The sequence below is a fragment of the Patella vulgata genome, chromosome 2 (genome assembly GCF_932274485.2).
Source record: "Patella vulgata chromosome 2, xgPatVulg1.2, whole genome shotgun sequence".
Classification (NCBI taxonomy): domain Eukaryota; kingdom Metazoa; phylum Mollusca; class Gastropoda; family Patellidae; genus Patella; species Patella vulgata.
The window spans coordinates 49021955-49045773 of NC_065880.2; the positions used below are offsets into that span (position 1 = coordinate 49021955).

The 23819-nt window shown below is 34.0% G+C and overlaps 2 protein-coding genes across 6 annotated transcripts in view; one reads left to right on the top strand and one right to left on the bottom strand.

Moving 5' to 3' along the window:
• The window catches only part of LOC126811586 (inhibitor of Bruton tyrosine kinase), a 128415-nt gene that overhangs the window by 87535 nt on the left and 17061 nt on the right, over positions 1–23819 (bottom strand). The gene's annotated exons all lie outside the window — the stretch shown is intronic.
• Positions 1–23819, top strand: part of LOC126811585 (protein still life, isoform SIF type 1) — a 117523-nt gene that overhangs the window by 51298 nt on the left and 42406 nt on the right. For 4 of the 5 annotated variants that reach the window (XM_050537280.2, XM_050537275.2, XM_050537274.2 and 1 more), the window contains exons 4-7: positions 5914–6095; positions 12334–12455; positions 17410–17475; positions 20103–21231. In XM_050537280.2, coding sequence (XP_050393237.1) covers positions 5914–6095; positions 12334–12455; positions 17410–17475; positions 20103–21231 — 1499 coding nt within the window. The remainder of the gene's footprint in view (positions 1–5913; positions 6096–12333; positions 12456–17409; positions 17476–20102; positions 21232–23819) is intronic. The other variant, XM_050537279.2, reaches the window with a different exon arrangement.

The following is a 23819-nucleotide window of genomic DNA, read 5'->3' on the forward strand; positions in this document are numbered from 1 at the left end:
AGCAGTTCGTTTAATTATTATTTAAGAGGGATTAAAGTAAATAATTAGGAAACAAATAAATTTTATTGTAACTGAAATTCAATGCATAAATACAAATGTAAATGGAGTTGCACCCTTATAATACAGATTCCTTTCGGTGCTCTACTATTTTTTTATTTTACAAAAAATGTACGTGAATCCTTGTAGATGCGCAGCGTAAGCTCTTGCGAGAATCTTTGTGCGAATTAGATTCGGAGATTCGCGTGAATTTTTAGTCCTGGTTTGGTGCATGGACGGTAACTACACAATGGCACCCAGTATTTTTATGCAGTTGTATGTCATCCAAGGTCATGTATCAGGAGTTTTTGTTCCATTATTGTATGTACTTTTACAAAGAAAGACCCAGACAACTTATGAATTAATGTTTTGTTTGTTAGAGGAGCATGGTTGTGATCCGTCAACTGTCATAAAAGACTTTAAACCATGGGTTCCACATCTGCTGTATATGTCGGTCAAGACCTAGGGGTATGAAAAATGACTGTAACTAGATCTGACCCATCGGTCATTTTGCACGCCGTAAAGGGAGACTTTTTTTCAAGACCCAATTTTCAAATCTGGCTACGATCGACCTCCACTATGTAGCTATCCAATTGTTCGGCCATTACAGAATAATGCACACGTATAGAAGCCATTTCATTTTGAAGTCCAATATATAATTTTTTGTGTACCCCATGCTGACAAAGTGGTATAGACACGTGAATTCACAATACCCTACTATGAGTAAAAAACATGAAATATGAAAATTTTGAAGTGGAAGCCCTTCTTTGAACGCTCTGTAGATCTTGCTCTTCATAAAGTGTATGGACCACAAGTACAGATTCAGTACTGTTTTTATCACCTTACTCAATCAACACATCCAGTCACTAGGACTTGCAAACATGTACAAAGATGACAACAAGTTCAGACTTTTTTTATGGACAACTTGATGCACTTGCAGTTGCATCAAGTTCAAGAAGGAATATAGTATATTAGGCAGACAATGCCAGAAGTCACAAAATCACTTGTTGACTACTTTGATCGAACCTATGTTTCTGGCCGCCAACAACAGCAACAAGAAGATCAAGAAAATGTACCAATCAGAATCCACCGCACGCCACCTTTATTCCCACCTGAAAAATGGAATATGCACAAAGTTACATTAGATGATCAGCCGCGCACTATCAACATTTCAGAAGGCTTGAACAACAAATTCTACTCGATAAGCAGCATCCTAGTGTATGGAAACTTATTGAGACCATTGAATTGGAATGTGAACGTGTTACAACTGTCTTGCTCCAAAATGAAAGAGGTGTCCATCCACCAAGAAAGTTTACATAGACCTTCAGAAGTGTCTCTGTAATCTTTGTGAAGACAGAACATCTGGTAACAAGACCTTGTCAGAATTCTTAAGAGGTGTAAGTTACAACATTTGTTGTCAACCAGACATTTAGACATTTGATAGTTATAGACTTGCTTGTGATTTATACAGTGCCGGACTGGGCCCACCTGTCCACCTGTCCGTGACAGGTGGGCCTAAGCTCATTAAAAAAAAGTGGGCCTAAGCCTAAAAAGAAAAAAGAGAAAGAAAAGAAAGAAAGGAGAGGGGGAGGAAAGAAAAGAAGGAAGGAAGAAGAGGACAGGACACAGCCTGTGTCCTGTCCTCTCCTTCCTTCTTTCCTAATGATAGTGCTCTTAGGTCATTCTGTTATCTAATTGTATCCGGAAATCAAACATTTGCCTTCTGCTTTGGTCTGAAATGCTTGGAAAATGGGTTTGTGGTTGTCAATTTTCAAAATTTTCCTGATGGGAGAATGAACGCCCCCCCCCCCCTGACACTCGCGCGCCTTCGGCGCGTACTTGTGTGGGCCTTGGTCAATGACCTAACAGGTGGGCCTTCGACCCACCAGTCCGGCACTGGATTTATAAGACTCTTTGCTTAAGAAAATTAAGAGATTGTGCAAAAATACAAGTTATCTAACTTCATCTTTAGTGCTTGAATGTTGTTATAAAAACTGTTGAAATAAATCTATTGAAGAGAAAACAAATAAATCTATTGAAGAGAAAACAAATAAATCTATTGAAGAGAAAACAAATAAATCTATTGAAGAGAAAACAAATAAATAAAACTGTTGAAAAGTAAAGATATAAAAAAAATGTCCACTGGCCGAAACGTCCTATATTCAGACCAGGTAATGGTGTTTATCAAATAATTTTGATCAAATTTGAATAAGCAAAAGGTCTAAATTTCACCTCTGATGTGAGTAGACGACAAGAAAGCCACAGATGTCTGTCGCTTTTGGATTATTTTCTGTGAAAGATTTTCATAATGAAAAAGGAATGTGTGTTTGTGTTATCTGTTGACTAACTGCTAACTAAGTTTTAAACAGTAACTGATGAAATGTCGATAATGGACGGTAATGATTGAATTGCATGAATGGAACCCGTGAATTTGTTTTCTGTTTTAAGTGTTCCGAAAAATCCAGTAAAGTTATGCTGTAGACCATAACAAATGTTTATTGCAAATCACTGTTGTAACCTTTACTTGACAAATCAGGATATGAATAATTTACAAAAGCAACGCACTCTTTCTGTAATACTTCATACTTGGTAAATTTATGAAAAAAGGAGCAGTTTCTACCTTTGTAGGACTTAACACAATTCTTGGTCACAGAATTAAAGATAATGCGGCATTAGCAAATGAAATATTATAATTCAGTCCCAGTTTAATTATACTAGACGAGAAAGGTTTGTTGTTATAGAATTTTTTTTTATAACTTAGGTAATGATTAGTACTGCCAGCATGTTAATTGAAGCGGTGTGCCATCAATCCACATCAGCTTGTGTATTTCAAAATTGGCTAAAGTGTTTATAATAAATACAGGCTTCAAGTACATACGACATTGTCTACGATATCGCCTTAGGTGGAAGTGGACGTAAAACACCAGAAACGAACGAACAAACGAACATACAACATTAATATGACCATTTATGTGCTCCATTGACCAAATATTTACATTCCAGTCCATAAGGTAAATCCATTGGGATGTGCAGTACACAGCATATCTTTTCTGATTAAGTTGCTGATTGTAATTTGATGGATTTTCAATCCCTTGCAATTTACAATATTATGAAAATTGAATCTCTAAAAGGAATATCAGTTCAAAAATGTTCTGTTTTCAAAGGTATGATGAACTGAAAATTTTATTACATGTAAAATCTTTTGACAGGCCTTTTTTTTAAAAATGTGACTGAATCCAACTGAGAGATTATCTACTGTTGATATTTTAGGCTCTCTAATGGTGAAACTTACATCTCTTAAACACATAGACTGTTTAATATATTTCACCTTTATAGAGCGCCCTACTCCTCTAATACACATAGACTCTTTATACATTACACCTTTATAGAGTACCTTACACATAGACTGTTTAATATATTTCACCTTTATAAGAGCGCCTTACACCTCTAATACACATAGACTCTTTATACATTACACCTTTATAGAGTACCTTACACATAGACTGTTTAGTATATTACTTGTAGAGTACCTTACATCTCTAATACACATGGACTAATATACATAGACTCTTTATACATTATACCTTTATAGAGTACCTTATAGAGTACCTGATCAAATTTGAATAAGCAAAAGGTCTAAATTTCACTTCTGATGTGAGTAGACTGTTTAATAGAGTACCTTACATCTGTAATACACATGAACTATTAATAATATATTAGACTGACTATGGGTGTACCTTACATCTCTAATACACATAGACTCTTTAATATATTACACCTTTGTAAAGTACCTTACACCTCTTATACACATCGACTATTTAATATATTAGACTCTATAATGGTGTATCTTACATCTCTAACACACATAGACTCTTTAACATATATAAGACTCTCTAATGGTGCATCTTATATCTCTAATACACATATACTCTTTAACATATATTAGACTCTCTAATGGTACATCTTATATCTCTAATACACATATACTCTAATATATTACACCTTTGTAAAGTATCATACACCACTTATGCACCTCTTATACACATAGACTATTTAATAAATTAGACTCAATAATGGTGTATTTTACATCTCTAACATACACATGGTTCAACAATTAGCTGTGGTAGGAAACCGGAGAACCTGGAGAAAACCTGCAAGGTTGAACAAGCTTTGTAGATTAACTTACACCTCTAATGCACATAGAATGTTTAATATATCACAACCTCTACAATACCTTACATCTCTAACACACATAGAGTCTTCTATATTCAAACCGACAATGAGATATATTAACATTCTTAACTGGGTGACATAAAAAAGAAATAAAACTGTTTGAATGACAATTGAAATGTCAAAAGTCCTATAATCCAGTTTTTTATACGCCCACATTTTCATGTGGACGTATATTGTTATCGTCCCAACAATTTGTTTGTGGACACTCTAGAGGTCACAATTCTTATCAGATTTTGACAAAATTTGAAATATAGGTTTATCTCCAATCGATCTCAGTTCCTTTCGATATTGGCATGTTTTTAGCTTGTGGACACTCTAAAGGTCACAGTTTTCATCTGATTTTGATGATGTCACAATTTTTATCTGAATTATTCTAATTTTGTGAAAATCGGACCAAAACAGCCAGACAAAATGGAGGCTCCTTGTAAGCAAATAGTGTAAATATATGGTGTATCAAGGTTGTGGACCCTCTAGAGGCCACAAGTTTGATCCAATTTTGATGAAACTTTAAACTTATGTTTATATCACAAAGATCTTGGTTCCTTTCTATATTCGCGCATATCCGAACGTAACTTGCTGGATTATGGCCCCTGATTGTTCGAAAAATCTCATTTTTAGCTTGTGAACATGCTAGAACTAGAAGTCACAATTTGTATTCAATTTTAAAAAACGTTTCAATATATCACCATTACACATCAATGAAAGTTGAGTTCGAATTTCGTAAAAATCTGACCCAAACTGCCAGACAAAATGGCCGATCCTTGTACGCAAATAGTGTAAAAGTATGTAATACCAAGATTGTGGACACTCTAGAAGTAGAAGTAACAGTTTTTATCCGATTTTGATGAAACTTGAAATGTATGATTATAATTCAAAATTCTTAGTTCCTTACGATATTTGCACATATCGGACCGTAACTTCATGGATTATGGCCCCTGATTGTACGAAAAATCATGTTTTTAGCTTGTGCGAAATCTAGAGGTCACGATTTTTATCCAATTTTGAAAATACGTTTACAGGTGTCTCTGTTACACCCTAACTGCCTGACAAAATGGCTGCTCCTTGTACGCAAATAGTGTAAAAGTATGTAATACAAAGGTTGTGGACCCTCTAGAAGTCACATTTTTTATCCGAATTTGATTAAACTTAAAATATATCTTTATATACCAAATATCTCAGTCCATTTCAATATTTGTGCATTTCAGTCTACAACTTTCTGAATTATGGTCCCTGATTGTACCCAAAATTGCTTTTTTTTGGCTTGTTCTCTTTCCATCTGTTGCAAAATGTGGGCGTATTATGCCACTTTAATTGATACTGTTCATGTTTATCTAAATTTTTATTTAACGGTCATATTTAATAAACAGATATTAGATTAAGTTTTTATCATAAAAATATTAAAAGCTATTTTGAGTAATAATTCTGAAATAGAAATATTAATCTGAATCAAGAGATTAAACAAGTTACAATATATTTCCAGTATCTGTTTAATGGAAGTCTGAGATGAAGAACTTCCCACGACATATGATAGTATGATTTATTGTGATAATCATAAACGTATATCTTTGAAGTAAATAATGGAACCCAAGTAAAATGTATAGTTTGTGTATGTGTAATTGGGAACATGTTTTCAATGTATTACAGATTGTGGGCTGATGTGTTTAAGGTACATGGGGATGGTGAATATATGAGATGGCAGCGTGTATCTGATGATGTGGTTCCTATCAACATATCCTGTATAGAAGATACACCTAGCACTGTATTTCAGATAACGGCCTATAATCGACAAGTGGAAAAAATATTTGATGTAAAAATCACTCAACCAGGTAATAATATCAATAAAACTACCTCCAATATATTATAACTATAAATTACTATAGTGTGCCTAGATGATACATAAAGAGATCACTCATTGGAAAATGAAATGAATTGGGATTAATGTCTCACAGTCTACTCATAAGCCCCATTTACACTTGGCTGCAATAAGCGTGACGTTCTCGGCACGGTACCAGGCCGTGATAAATTTCAAGAAATTGACCTGTTTACATTACTCTAAAATAACTGGTCTCCGAACAGTGCCAGGATTGCCAAATGTGGAACTTGTCACAGAAAAGTTGATGTCAGTCCCTGTGCAAATTAGACGGATGAAAGCAATTAAGGCAGTTGATTTAGTTTGGGCAGCCATTTTGACAGAACTGATGAAAGGTCAAGTTTCATTTGGCGCATGCGCAGTAATCTGTACTTGAAACCATTCTCAAACCGGATAGCGTTTACACTATGAAAAGTTACCTGTGCTTTGCCTGGCACCGTGCCGAGACCACCTCACTTCAGTGGGCCAAATTGGCATGGTACTCAGTACTTAAACATGGCACGCTTAAAATTTGTAATGTAAACAGGGTTGTATTTTCGATTTCTAACCGCGAGGGGATTGTTAAAATGCTGCAAGACATAACCAAGAAGACTGAAGTCGGGGGGTGGGGGGCAGGCCAATATTCAGAGAACCCTTTAAAGACATTATTTGTGTATGAAATAAATTTCATATCAACATAGATGAGGAGGGATAGAAGCTAGACCTTGTATGAAGATCTTATTTGATGCTACAGTTTGCAAAAGTTTGCCTTACAATTAACATGCACTTGTAAGGTTGTTCCTAAATTCTTCTTAATACTATTACATTTATGGCAAATAAATCCTTCTTTGATTGTAGATTTTGAAGTTAAATGATAATAACTTTATTTCACAAAAAATAGCTGAAATTACAGTCTGCTAGTAGACTACTTTGCTGGTGCCTGTCAAAATGTTCCGTGTGGTTTGCTGATGGCCACTACCCTCGTTCAATTGTAGATGATACTACTTAGGCCTCAGTTGTTCCTAGTCGATATTTAGGCCATTAATATTGTATTTTCCATATTATTTTTCATAGCCTAAGATTTACCTATTTGTGATTTTCTTACGTAAGTAATTATTTTGATGGAAGGGCTCCTGTTCAAAATAAAGTCAGGGGCCCTATGTAACCTCAATCTGGCTCTGATGTTAGTAGAACCTATTCTATTCTATGTGTGTACCGATATTTGATTGCTCTTTTCTAATCTGACATAATATGGTAATGAGAAGAATGTGGGTTGTAATTTATGACATATGCCGTAGTTATATTGGATGTGTTCTGTGGGATCCTACTAATCATAGACAAGAAACGACAACAGGTTTTTTTTTTTTTTTTATCAATTATCAATAACGCCCCAAGTATTGGATAAAGTGATTGACAAAGAAAGATATGTTATAGTATAGATATACATTCTACATATCATATCCAAAATTTAGATATTTTATAAAACAAATTGACAAATTTTGACCAAAGCGATGTAATACGGGCAAGGAGGAACTATAGTTTACACTGGACCAAGTATATAAACCCCATGATTAATTGTGATTTAATTGATTTAGCAGATAAAATTAATCCTTGCAATGATTAATCAGTCAACGTTTCAATACTCTTACAGGTATCTTTAGCTTTATAAAGATACCTGTAAGAGTATTGAAACATTGCATGTAATAAACCAAGAAGTAGTAAATCCAAAAAGTTGTGTTATCATGAATAACTGTCAATGTTTTTGAATAGTTTTGACAAAATTCACAAATAAAATATAGAAATGCATGTCTAGGTATTCTTTACAACCGATCTAAATTTCATGTTTCCCTTCCAGCCTCGCATGTGTTTCGTCACTCGTTAAATTGATAATTCCATGTCTCGAGGATGACTTTGCACCTGAATAAATGAACAGCAATGTGGTGGTGACATCGAAAATCGATTTGGGCTTTGTGGGGAGAATTCAACCATGGTTTTGCACCTACTATTTGGAGCTCAAAGATCAATGTTAATAAAATTGAATATTATGCCGCGCCCCTACCTGTCCATCGGTCGGTCCGTCCGACCGTCTGTCCATTCGTCCCCAATTTGTTTTTGGACACTGTACAGGTCACAGTTTTTATGTGATTTAGACAAATCTTGAAATATAGGTTTATCTCCAAAAGATCTCAGTTCCTTTCGATATTGGCATGTATCAGATCGAAACTTTATGGATTATCTCCCAAAGATCTCAGTTCCTTTCGATGGATTATGGCCCCTGATTGTACGAATAACCATGTTTTTAGCTTGTGGACACTCTAAGAGGTCACAATTTTCATCCGAGTTTGATGAAACTTGATATGCTTTGTTAAAACACAAAGATCTTGGTTCCTTTTGATATTAGCGCATATTGGATCATAACTTCCTGAATTATTGCCCCTGATTGTATGAAAAATCGCATTTTTAGCTCGTTACACCATAATGTCAGTTGGATTCGAATTTCAGGAAAATTGAAACAAAACTGCCCGACAAAATGGACGCTCTTTGTACGAAGGTTGTGGACCCTCTAGAGGTCACAATTTTTATCTGATTTTGATGAAACTTAAAATATATCTTTATATCCCAAAGATCTCAGTCCCTTTCAATATTTGCGCATTTCAGACCATAACTTTTTGCATTATGGCTCCTCATTGTACAAAAAATCGCTTTTGTTTTTAGCTTGTTCTCTATCCATCTCATGCAATATGTGGGCTTATCTTGTCTGGCAAACATGTGTTTTAAAATCATAATCAGGAATTTCTTAAAATGGTAATCAGGAATTTCTTAAAATGATCTACTGGTAACAATATATTCTGATGATGTAGGTGATGAGAATGGTTATGGCCTATTTTCATCATCAACTGCTCTTCATCATGTTCCCTGTCAGTTTCATCAAATATATTACCATCAGGTCATACAAATCTGAGTTTGGCACAACACAATTTATAAAGTTGATCTTGCCACTAGTACACTGTGACATAATATTGACAGAATAATCTATCCAATCTCCCAGTTGCCTCATCTGTGTTTCCAAGCAGATAACTATAGATTTCTGGTAGCTGGTCAGAAGTAATATACGTATAACCTTGTCCACATTAGTCCTGATGACCATCTTAAAAAAGATACCAGAAAGAACAAAAGAAATCATTTGTCACAATTTCATGGGGTTGTCATTGATTTATTAGTTGAGGAGGAAGCGTGCTAGATTTTTTTCTGTATTATTTACTAGGTAAATGGTGCCTTCACAAGACTATAGTATATCCGAAATCAATAGCAATCCGACTTTAAGGATGAATGTGTGTATTGGTCTAATTCTTTATGAAGCCGGGTCAATTAGAGTGTTTGTTGACCTCTGTCCACAATCTAAAATCATTCAAAGGCAGCTGGTTAAAACCAGTTGTGTAAAGTTGTGAGATTTCTCCAAATAAAAAAATGTGAAATATTGTAATTCTTCACATATTAAGAGTTTTAAATATCGAAACTATAAAAAATTCCTGATGAGATTTTGGTAATATTTTTTGTAGGTGTTCCAATTGTTGTTCATATATCCAGACTAATTTTACCGTCTGATCTCATTGATTGTGTGGTTAAAAACTTATGTCTGTGAATGTGACATGTAATACCACTTGGAAAGCTTAGCCATTGATTTTACTGTCTATTTTCATCTGTTTTTGTTAGGATGTAGATGTACATGTAGGTTGTTTTCTACCCTGGCCATCAACATGTAAATTATGCCACAAGTTCATGCACTAGAACCATAGTTTTCAACCTGGGGAGAATTCCTCCCCAGGAGGGAATTTGATCACTTCCATTTTTGGAATGAGCAATAAGTAGAAAAGTTATAGGGCATTTGCAAAATTGTGGTCATTCGCCATCCAGCATGTTCTTCAATACTGCATACCTAACCATGTAACACTCTAACTAATAAATAGAAGTCAAAGTATCAAGACTGGAAATGCAGAATGGTTCAAAAAAGGTTGAAACCCACGCAGACCTACATAATCCTAGATCCAGTGTTTAATTATACACGAAAACAACTTCCTTTCTTTTGATGTAACAGGCCACAACAGTTACAATTTTATCCCCAATTAAAGACAACAGTTACAATTTTATCCCCCATAATGACTGAAAATTGAAGTAAGAATATACAATTTAATTTTAGTTGACTTGCTAAATTATTTCATGGAAAAATATGGGTAACTTTTGTAACTCGTGGCACATAAATATCATGTTTTACAGTATTTGACAGATACAAATAAGAGAGTAAGAGACTGAATAAGAATTTGATAATGTTAATAATCTCTGGGCAGAAATCGGATGAGTGGTGTCCATTGGGATGCCTCTGGTTAGCTCAAGTGAAGTAGAGCTCTTGTCAAAGTCATTGATTAATTTCTCGGGATATCTATCCAATATCTTGCTCTTTTGTTTCCTGAGAGGCTTACTTTTTTCTTGTATTGGGTCAGGGTTTCTTTCATATCATGTTTGTCTAGACTTTTAAAATACTGGAGTTCAATGTTCATAGATACCCTATCATTTAAATATCCTTGAATATTGCCTTCGACTTTCTATATCCATTCTTTCGATCTCTCTTCTGCAATTCCTTGTGGATGCTCAAGAATCAAAGTTATCATCTGATTGACTTGAAATTTGTACGAATTATTTATGTTAGTGAAGCCTGTTGATTTCCAATAATTACCATCAGAGTTATTGCTCTTGATCTCTTTGAAAATTAATTGAATGTTTTGAAGTTATCATCCAACTGACTTGAAATCTATATGTATTTATGTTAGTGTGGAATTTGAGATGTGTCTGGTAATTACATAGTGGATTGTTGCCCTTGATGCTCTTTTTAGAATTTGTAAGTGCTCTAGAAAAGAATCACAGTGCAACAACCATTATTGACTGCTCAGCAGACTATGGAACTGAGTTTGTTTCATTGCCTGGCAAACTATGTTATTACCAGAGTTGCTCATGATTGGTTAGAAATTATGGACAGTACTGCAATCAGGTTGAAATATCTTGGACAATTAATTGCAATGGGTATCAATTAACATCTTTGTCCTTTTACTTAAACATACATTATGCAAGAGCAAAATCTGATTATTGCAAGTCTTAATTTCGGCTTTAGATGTTATAGAAATTATAAATTAGATATTTATTTAAACAACAAGCCCAAAATCAACTCCGTAGACCCACGGATGGTTCGGCTACAGCTCGGATTTAAATAGGATTTCACTTATCAATTAATTCAAATATGGCGCATCCTGATGAGAATACGTCAGTTAGATCGAGGCTAAATGATAGAGTGTACTTAGCGAGGCCGCTGTAGAGCGTTTTCGCATGCCATTGAAAACTTTACTTGATAATCGAGATATGTAGGTGGAGTTAATGCCTGTCAATCAAACGATCAGCCACGGTGAAGGCACATTTCACTACCATTTCTAGTCAAATATTACAACGATGATAACTATGTTCAGAATAAAGTAATTTGACTGAAATTTTCAAAATATTCTTCTTTCATCATCTACTTTTGAACTGTTATAGCAAGAATGGCCAATTCTCTGTAAAAATCTCCCATAATGTATCTTTAACAAACAAATTGAGTGAAATCAAATTATTTAACAGTCATTGTTCTTTGCCAAAGTAAGAGTTTGTCTCTAAAACTTGTGTAGTAGGCTTTTAATAGGGAGCTGAAGTAGGTGAGGAAGGAGCTGGCTTGCTAACCAGGAGTTTTCGAGGTTGATCCTGGTGTTGGCCAAGAAAGTTTTTCAGGAGTTTCCAGTGTGGTTTCTTTCTGGCGGTGGTGCAGGACGGAGGGTCTGGCAAGGAATAGTGTCAGTTGTTTGGATGAGATGAAAAACTGAGGTCTTGTGTACACAAGAACCCTTGACAGTTGGAATTTGAAATAAAAGTAGGCTGTCCGAGCAAAATTCCCACATAGAACACTGCAAGCCAGAGGGGCTAGTAAGGAATTGTGTGTAGTCATTCAGATGGGATGAAAATAATAATAGGCCCTCGCACTACTGTCCAAGCAAAATTTCCCACACAGAACACTCTGCATGGTGTATGCCCATCTCCATTTGCTCAGTCGGTGAAGAAAGTAGGATGTTTATTAAACACTATTTCATTTCATTTGATTTCAATAATATACTTCACAGAATTTTGTTTGTTTTTTGTAGGAACCATTATTTGTCCAGCTACTGAAAGTTTTGTTCATTGGCGTGATCCAGTCAATCAGTGTGAATGGGGCCTTAATTTCTCCACGGCTACAGATGCTCATCGCTTTCGAGACTGTTGTGCGGTAATAACATTTTTTTAACACTTCTTATTTGCTTTTGCTATGGTTTGGCATAAACATAAGTTGCTGATGAGTTAAAAATTCAATTATGCTAGACATGGAAGATTACTGAACATAGACATGGCTTTGTTCAATTATCTTTCTATCTTGGTTTCCTCTGAAAATGATTATAATAGTGAAATGTGTTGCCTAGGTGATATGAATAATTAATATGTAGAATAGTAATTAAAGAATATTGTCTTGGTTATGTTATTAGATATAAAAGAACGAGTGAGATTTTACTCTCAAATGAGAAGAATATTTGTGATAACAAAATGAACAGCCAATCAAAATTGAATTATGTCTTCCTGACAATTCTTAGTTCTGACTTGATTAGAAATGGTTGGCAAATAAAGTGTTGATTCATTAGACAAGTTTTCGCGTTCCATACTTTCCCTTCACCTGGGAAAAGAAGGCGTGAAATTAATTTCGCACAATCTGAATACTTTTTTTTAGGTTGATAATGAGTTTAAACAAATGTTTTTCTATAACAATGCTGAAAGATAATTTATTTGTGGGTTTTTTAGTGTGGAGGTCATTTAAATTTTCATGCCTGGCGGCTACTTTACTTTTTAATGTTTTGAAAAAAAAACATGATGTTTGAAATATACAGAAGTTGAAGCAGTAATCAAAACTTACGTAGAAAATTCATTAGAATTATTCTTGCTTCATCGAGTCTTTTGATTTGAAGATGGTGGGACCCCATTATCAATTTCACATGATGAACATACTTCCATTACAAGCATTAAGGTGATCAGAATGCTATAAATATGAAAGTTGCTTGTATTCAGCAAATATTAGTTGCGATGAGCAGGGTTGATATAGATGTGGGAAGACTAATGAAGTATATAATTCTCTGCTCAGGCATATGATATTCTTGTATTTCATCAGAATTCCCTCATGAGAGACATGACAACTGGTGACATTTCATTCCAAGTAGACATAATTCAGTCCCTCCGTAAAAAAAATATTGGAACACTTTATAAGTGAAAATAGATATTTTTTATTGGGTTCTTGATAACTGCATAAATTTCTTTATTTGAAGAAAATAAACTGGAGATTTGCCAATATGTTGAAATATATTGACATTTTATTTAAACTCAACTTATATGAGATTAAAATGGCAAAATTCTTGTTTATTTTGTTCTATACATAAATGTAGGAACTTAAGTTTCTTTTGAAGTTAGTTTAAGAATTGTTAAAAGAAGGGTCCCACAAAAAAAAGCACATTGTGAATTTTAACATTTGCTCAGATAAGGAAATTAAGTTTATATCAACTTATGATTGATGTCATTTCAAAACATATACTTAAAATGGTTTTACCTCTATCATTTGTATGCACCTATATATTATGTGTTACTATATTGCTGCCTTTCTTCCGTCCGTCCATCCATTTCACAATTCTTGTAAGTACTCTACAGGTTTGAGATTTTGAGATGTTTATTCTAATTAGTAGGGATTGTTTGGGTTGTTGTAAGGAAGAATCCTGTTGAAATGCATTTTTGAAATTCTTATTTTTGCATCAATATTAGATGGAGTTATTGCTCCTTTTACCAAAACCTTGTCGATTATTTTTACCAGATTTATTGCTCATTTGACTTATGTCACAATACTGGGAAAAACTTACATTCCCTCACACTGATCAGCAGTGAATTTTCGCTAGGCCGCTACAATCACTGATAAGGATGACATCAATGTGACTTAATGAGTCCCAAATATTAACTTTTTTCTTCCGACAAATTAAATTCTACAACATTTTTTTCATTTATTAGAAAAATAAATAAAGACGTTTGAATTGTTTGTAGGTAAAAATAATCTCCTATTTAGTGTAATGGGTATTAAAATAAGTAAAATTCACCATTTAGCCCGAATCAGTAATGTCTTTTGTAAACAATGATTGACGCCGCGTGATGTGACGTCACGTGTCGAAACAGTCATCTGTAACAGAGATATTAATTAAAAGATCTCTGTGTGACATTCCCTCTGTCCATAGGGGATACTTATTCGTTGTCTGCAACACTATGTTTTAGATTAAATTTTATCTGATTTGGAAGGTGCATACTACAGTTAAAGGTTTTAGTCTGCATATGCAGCCAGTGTTGAGAAATGAATGATTTTGTCTTCAGCAGTCAATGTTTTATTAAAAGTGAAGCCAAAAGACATAAACAGACAGGGCCCTGTTTCACAAAAACTTAAATCTTCTTGAAATTTCATGCTAACTTAAGATAGATGAGTTTCACAAAACTATTTTAAGCATTTTAGTTAAAATCCACTAAAATAATATTTTAAGTTCAAATTTTATCTTAACTTAAAATAGTGGCGTTTCTCAAAAATATTTTAGGGACAGTTTTAACTAAAATCAATTTTAACTTAGGACAGCCGTCACCCTCTCCTAACTTAAAATCACGACATTAACAAACATTGATAAGGGCTACGTTGTTAGATCTATTGCGACATATAGATATATTTGGAATAATGATAATATTGCCAATGGCCCGGGTCAAATAATTTTAACATACCATCATTCACAAAAACAATTCTCATTCATTTTCTTTTCATAGCATGGGAAATAACAGATATGGTCCACTGGTTTATTTTATTGTAAGGCAATTTAAGCATTTAGATGACGCCCCAAATTAGAATCCCAAGAAAGAAAAAACACTCAAAATCCTAGTAAACAAAGCCCCTTTTTTACTGTTTTATATATTACCATATCATTCAAGTATAAATTATACTATTTTCAAATAATTAAGAGACAAAAAAAAATCAAAAAAAAATCACTTCATATCTAATGTCATGGAAAGAAGAGCACTCTTATCTATAAAGAAAATATCTTCATGTAGGTCTACAATGGTTTAAAATGGCCAATTTCTTGGTATTAGAAGGCCTAATGGCCTGTAATACTAGACATGCCATAAGCATAGTATTTACTCATATGTTTTTGGGGTTATGATGATTTGTAAAAAGATAAATCAATAATCTCAAATGTGTTTAGTGAAAAATGTTATAGATCTATTTGAAATTAAATTTTTATATCATAAATTTATTATTATTTCTTAATGAAGGCTTATGTTACAAAAACAACATAAATAAAATAAATTTTAGGGGCCAAAGCTATTTCATCTGGGGATTTCATTTGGTCGATGCTTTGGGACAATATAACTTTGATTCTAACTGATGGAGAATGACGAAACTGATGAAACTTAGTGTATAGTTTCACTCACTACCAGGTACTTCAAAGCCTGAGTTTTATAGTGAACATTTTATGCTTAGACTAAGCATAGATAATCAGTTTGATTCCTTTATACTTTTGAAAAAGATAAATGTGCAATTAATTAATATGTGTCATCTTTTTTTTTTGATTTTGGCGGGGGACATCAGCCTCACTGTTGGCTTGTTATTATACATACTAAACTAGATTTGTTTTGAATAATATCTGAATTGTAGGTGTTGTTTCAACATATAAATGTGTTCAATTTTTTATTATCAAATATTAAAACATTTGATTATATTGGTGCTGTTCGTGTCATACACAAAGCAAAGATCATTTATCCAATTTTGTTAAATTCTCCTGTTTTCTTGCTAGGCCTAACTAATCATGTTGCCAAATTTTCCTGTTTGCTGTTGGGTAATAATAATAAAAAAAGATATTCTCTTCAGCTGTTGTGGCATCAGTTTTTGGCATGATTGAATGTTTATTTTGACAGTTGAACCTAAAGGTTGTTTTTTTTTCATAAGAATGTTATGTAAATGTGATGAAACATCAAAATACAAGTTTGATAACAAAAAGAAATTGCGAAGTTTTATATTATAGCACAATTATTTCAACTGTACAGTTTATTTTTGTTTGTATCTTATTTTAAACACATAGGAACTTGAAAAAACTGTTTTATACTTAAAGAGTATGGCACATAGCAGATATCTATACTTTCATCGGCAACCAGAAACAATTAGTACATATAAAGGCCTTTTTTTGTCCCCCACGCTTTTCAAAGACTATGGAGTTTAAAGATGAGCATTTTCTGCTTATAGGCTAAACAATTTGTTTGGTCTATGATTCATGACACAATAACTTGGAGTCTAATTGAGTGAGAGTGGTGAAACCTGGTGTACAGTTTCATTACATCACTACCTTGACTAAGTTCGATCATGAGCAATTTCTGCTTAGGTTAAGCAGAATGACGAGCAGTTTGGTTGGTTGAGACTTTGGAGCACTATAAATTTGATTGTAATTGAGTGAGAGTGATGAAACTTTGTGTATAGTTTTACTGTACTAAAACCATGGCTAAGTCCATTCATGACCATAGGCTAAGTTTTGATTGCATGATGCTTTACAAAAAAAGAAATGTGCAATTAATTAATATGTCATCTATTTATTTTGGGACATCATCCTCTTTAAAGAATACTGACTCTTTTACCATTTTATCACATTTTGGAAAAGCCATAGCTCTTCCTTAAACAACAATAGTCTACATCGATATTGTTCTGACATTCTCAAAATTAAAGGGAGACAACTGTTCTATTACACTGTGTCATGGTCTTCATATTAAAGGTATTCGTATTAAAAAAAACCTGACACAGTTACATGGGACGACAATCATTGGTTTATTATACACAAGCGTGCACGACTTTTCGTTAAGTATCCTCTTATCGTTATCAAGCACAATGACATTTAATGCACAGGCTGATATTTTGAAACAGTTCTTAAAATTGTCTGATTTCAACATTTAAAAAAAACCCCGAACACTTGCATGCAAAAATTTCTTGGTTATGTTAGCGTAACTGAAGATATCTGCTAATTCTTACATTGTGCCAAAAGTATAAAGGTATAACTTCAAGTGCCTAAGTGTCTATGTTGTTAAGCTTTTAAGTATGATTGAATGATCATTTATTTGATCTTTTCTTGTTCTTGGAACAGTTTCCCACTCAAAGATTTGCACGGAAAGCATCATCTACAAGTTCCCTTCGACTTTCGCCACCTAAGGTTAGATCTCATAGTCACAAACTGTCTGCTTCAGGTCATTTTTAGTTGGATAGGTCTTTATTTTATTTACAAGTATATGTATTTTTCGTTACTAATTAGGAATGCGTAGTCATTATTTTAACTTATGTCAGTTTTGTTATAATTTTTTTTTTATTTGATATTTTTTTTATTTATTTGATAATTTTTTATTGATATTATACTTTCTTTTAGTTTTATTTGTTTTTGATAATATGGATTAACAGATTATTGGTAACCAGCTTAATTCTCATGTAATGGGATTGAGATTATAGCATGTTGTTTGCTGTGTGTGTTTTTATTAACTTGTTGAGTGAATTTGTTATGTATTTGCCTTAATCTAATCTTTTCAGTTTATTTTAAGCATATTATCTAAATATTTGACAACATTTTTTCCCTAGTACAGTCTATTTATATGTATGTCACAGTATTTTTATACACCCACATTTTCATGTTGGTGTATATTGTCATTGCCCCTGTCCGTCCATTCACATTTGTTTGTGGACACTCTGCAGGTCACAATTTTTATTCAATTTTGACGAACCTTAAAATAAAGGTTTATATTGCAAAGATCTCGGTTCCTCTCAATATTGGCATGTATCTGATTTTAAAAATGGTTCAAATGTATCACTGTTAGTGTTACACCTTGAAAAGGTGTAAAAGTATTTAATACCATGGTTGTGGAACCTCTAGAGTTTACAATTTTTATCCAATTTAAAATATATATTTATATCCCAAAGATCTAGGTTTCATTCAACATTTGTGAATATCCGAATTAAAAAAAAAAGTTAAAATGTATCACCGTTACACCATAATGACGATTGAGTTGGAATTTTGTGAAAATTGGAGCAAAACTTCCTGCTCATTGTACGCAAATAGTGTAAAAGCATGTAGTACCAAGGTTGTGCATCGTCTAGAGGTCACAATTTTTATCCGATTTCCATGAAACTAAAAATGTATGTTACTTTATAACCAAAAGATTTCGGTTCCTTTCGATATTGGTGCATATCGGACTGTAATTTCCTGGATTATGCCCCCTGATTGTACGAAAATTCGCATTTTTAGCTTGTTGACCCTCTAGAGGTCACAATTTCTATCTGATTTTGATGAAACTTAATATGTATGTTTATTCCTTTTGATCTTGACGCTTGTCGGACTGTAACATCTGGATTGTTTAGTAATTTGCTCAATATACATGATATCAATTTTTTGATGAATTACAAATAGTATATAAAGATATCTTTACCGCAATAAGACAAAAAAGAGTATTTAAATCCCTTTATGAAACAATGTGAATATTGGGTGTTATTATAGTGTCCTTGCATACAGTTTGAATCATTACTGAATTATTTTAATACACCTACTTTTTCATGTGGACGTATTTTGGTCGTCGCCCCTGTCCGTTCGTCGACAATTTGTTTGTGAACACTCTGCAGGTCACAATTTTTATTCGATTTTGACAAAACTTGAAATATAGGTTAATCTCCCAAAGATCTCAGTTCCTGTTGTTGGTAATGGCATATATCGAACCGTAACTTCATGGATTATGGCCCCCGATTGTACGAAAAATCACATTTTTAGCTTGTGGACAATATTTATCTGATTTTGATGCCACTTAAAATATATATCCCAAAGATCTTCTGTCCATCTCTTGCAAAATGTGGGCGTATCTTGCATGGCAACCACTTGTTTATATATACAGTAAACTTCGCATAAGTGGACTGACCAATTTTATCCGAGTTAAGCGAAGATCCGAGTTAGCCAAAGACCGAAATTCAATCTTAGCTCGATTAAAAATAAACTGCAAGAGCCGGATAATAATTGATTCAAAGACACATTTCAAGCCTTCGTTCGTATGTGCTAGTAGATAACTTCCATTTTGGTGCGATTTGATAACTTCCATTTTGTCTCCATCTTTGAAAAATGTCTAAATTTTCCCGGAAAGTGTCTCGTACAGCAGACAGCAAGTTTCGAATTTTCCGTGAAAATTCTATTATTGCGTCGCATCAAATAGGCTGATTTGAGTCAAAATGATAGAGAGAAAGTATTTTGGGGCTCTGTGCATGGAATACCTAACCACGTTTTAGACGAAACTGACAATCAAATTCTGAACATACTGCCGATCCAACTTAGGAAAAGGAAAAAAGCTGGAATTAGGTCAAATGGAACAAACATTTTGATCCGGGTTGAGCAAAGATTTGACTTAGGAAATCCGACTTATGCGCAGAAATTTAATAAAAAAAACTTGCAGCATCAAAGGGTCCAAACGATTTTATCCGAGTTGAGCGAAGATCCGATTTATACGAATCCGACTTATGTGAGGTTTACTGTATTTGGTTCTAGGCTGCATTAATATTTATATCTATATCTATATGATATATGTGAAAGCAGATACTTCAATGTGAATGCAGCCAACGAATAATGCAAACATGAATTTTAATATCAGGTTGCTGATGTCAATAGTAAAGTCAAATTTGATTTTCAAAAAATAATAATTTAAAAGTTTGATATAATATGAAAGACAAAGTACTGTTGTGTTTTGAAGGAATAACATTTGTTGATGTCATGGATTTATTTGATAATTCATCTATTATTGTATTTTCATTCTTTAGAGAGTTAAAAGTAAAGGGGCTTCTGCATCATCTCCAAGTTCACCATTAAATCAACAGCGACCATTTTCTGCAGATCAGCACAGTGAAACTTGTGATCATCTAGATCATGTGGCTCCAAGTTGTAATGCACTGGACAGAAATATTCCGGAATTTTCTAGTTTCCTTCCAGACGACAACTGTGATCGTGGTGGTTTCCGCTATTCTGCTATAATCAAGCCACCATCAGATGCTTCTATCTATGACAATGAAAATGGGACTGTGTTCACCAAAAGCACAAAAGAGGCTGATAATAGGAAGTCCATGCCATCTTGTCCTACCACCTATCCTTCACCTGCTCGTTCTTTACAAGGACGACCAGCTTCAGCAGTATCAGCCATGACATTTGCTAAAGAAGGAACAGGGAGTTTAGGGGATTTAAATGGAAAAATTTATGTAACTACAGGTGAAGCACGCTTTCCGGTGGAAAAGGACCAGAGACTTAAAGATAATGTACATATTGAGACCGCATTTGTTGGAGGAAATCAGTTATCTCCCCACAATTCACGTCCAGTCTCCCGATTAACTGTTGACACTAATATATCTGTTAGTGGTGGATCAAGACACACCTCATCATCCGAATCTCCTGAATGGCCTTCACCTCCCGAACCTTTGACACCTATAACCCCCTTAAATCCTGAGTATGACATACAATTTGACAGTATCACCATACAAAAAATGTTGCGTTCCTTGCCATCTTCTCCTGTTGAAAAAGATCGAGATATGGGATTTCACGACGAATCAGTTGATAGTGTTGGTTACAACGGATCCCGAAGAAGAAGTAGTGGATTGTCAAGAACTCGTAGCCTTAATGTCCATGATAGAAACAATAAACCAGCTGTACCTGTCAGACATCGAACCACACAAATAACCCTTCCCGAAACCTCTCCTTATGTTTCTACGCAAGCGTTACAAGCTATACATGCTCCAAAATCGAAACTATTAACTAAAGTGTTAGTAGAACAGGAACTACTTTTACGTAATCAGTGTGCTCAACATAGTTATCCTGATAGTGGTATTGGTGGTATGACCTGTGATACATCTGGATCTCTGTTATCTGAAGACAGTAATAAATCAGAAGTCTCGAAAACCGGTAAGTACTATATTGATACAGGGTCACTTTCAAGTTTTAGGTTGAGAAAAATTGAACTAGATGTTTACTTGGCATACACTTCATGCTGAGTCATTAGAGAGCTAATTCAACAAATATAGGTTATACATGCACACTCAGATCTTCAACACTTTTTTTCAAATTGAGTTACTAGGGGGATCACTTTTTGTTTTAACTATGATAAGCATTAACCCACACATAAAACCCAAAACTCAGATATTTGTTTGCGTCTGTTCCATTACCTTTCAAAAGATGTGTAGTGTTGTAGGTTGGTGCAATGTGAATATCTGTATTAGAATTGAAATAAAATAATAGAGTATTTGGACCTTTGGAGGGGCTTTGAAAGAGTTAAATGTAGTGAAAAAATGAAGAAATTGAGTTCAAAAATGAATAATTGTGCATAAGCAATCAAGTATTTCTTTAAATTAGACTGTTTATATGGCGGGATTTAAGGGCCAAAACTAAATGTATGTTGAAAGTGTTATTATACATCATAGAAAATACCTAATACCTAAGATGCAAAATACATATGTCGTTATACTTATAATGATAAATACATAATACCGTTAAAGTAAAAGTCAAATGTCAAATTACAAATGTTTTTTGGAAAAAATCAACTAATGTGCACAACCTTTTCACATATACACTTCAACAAAGCAACTTTGCAAAATGACATTTGTCTTTTGTCTTTTGCATCTTGAATTCTTGAGGTCAACGGTCAAAGGACATCGGGTTACATGTCAAATTGTTAAAATGAATGCTCCCAAGAAGGAAAGATAAGCTTGTCGTCGTTGTCTGCTAAAAGCAGCTTAGTGACATTCTGACACTATGTTGTATGGATTTTGACTTTACGGCTTTACTTGTTATTATCAATTAATGGAATCTTGCATCAAATACTGTATATGGGAGATAACTTGTCTAGTTTTAGTATTCAGCAGGACTGAGACAAGTAATTCTCTCTCCATTCATGTTAGGACTAGGTCAATAACATTTTCTTTAACATTCTGATGATCTTAATCTTTCTAACAACAAAGAGCGCAACATGTCACAATTATCTGATATAAGGGTTATCTTCTTAATTTTTTTCCACAAGAAGTCTTGTTGGCTGTGATGTCATTTTGTAAATGATTTTCCAATTACTGTACATACTTCAGTCTCAAAATCATGATGATTTATCAAAACATGGTAAAATATTGAATTCAAACACTGTTCTTCATTGCCATGTGAATTGGAGCTATCAATAATGAACTATGTTCATTGTTGTCCAAATAATAGGTAAAATAATTACCACTCTTCTTAGTCCATCAGGAGTCAGGCCAACAATTACTTCATCTATCAAGTCTTCTACCCATGAATGTAGTTCCTTCTATTTATATTTTTTCTCAGGCTATCTATTTTCTTCCTGCCCAATTGGCTGTTTTTGTAGACTTTTTGGTCTAGAATCAAATTGGAGTATTTGAATTAACATTTTATGGCATGTCTTAGTGAATATTTGTGCTTTAGAGGGGTGTAAGGATAACCAATAAGAAGTTAGTTACGGTGATATGTATGGCGGATCATTATATGTTTTTTAGAATCCTACTTCTACTTCATAATTGTGTATCTCGAGATACCACTTCTAATTATTTATGATAATTACTTCATGGGTTGTCCTGTAAATGCTCTAAGAAGTTAGTTACGGTGATATGTATGGCGAATCGTTATATGTTTTTTAGAATCCTACTTCTACTTCATAATTGTGTATCTCGAGATACCCCTTCTAATTATTTATGATAATTACTTCATGGGTTGTCCTGTAAATGCTCTAACTACCCACAAAAGAATAAATATGCCACAACCTTTGTGGATATTTTGTTACCTGATAAACTTCCAACATGCATTTATGATGTCTTGATCTAGTGGTGAATATTGTTTGTGCATCCAAATGAAATGGGGTTCAACATCCTACTGTTCTACTTGGACTGGGCTAATGAAGATGGGCATATGCCATACAATGTGCTATGAAGGAAATTTTGCCAGGGCAGCGACTGTACAGCCAACTTTTGTATCAAATTCCAACTGCCAAGGATCATTAAGGTGCATGCCAATATGTACACAGGAATGGTTTTTCGTCTCATCCAAACAACGAGACGTTGTCCCTTACCAGGCCCTCTGTCCTGCACCAATGTCGAGGGGGAACCACACCGTAAACCATCAGACAGGAATCGAAAATAGGACATCCGGGCTAGCGAGCCTAACGTCTTATTTACTGAGCCACTGTGGCACCCTATTTGCATCCATCCAGCAATGTTGTAAATTAGATGATTGAGTCATTGAGACAACCAACCATATTTTTAATCAGACTTATGACTTATAATGCTTGCAGTGAGTATTGAGCATGATGCAGAGAAGATTTTTGGTAGAATTTTTCTGATGCAATGAATGACATCTGAGCAAATGTTTATAATAATTGTGAACAATTTCACCATTTTCTGAAAAGACTCTTCATGGAACAGGTTGCATGATTTAGATCCTCAAAGCAATATTGGAGTAGTCTGTAGATATTGATTTAAACATTGTAGCCTTGCAAC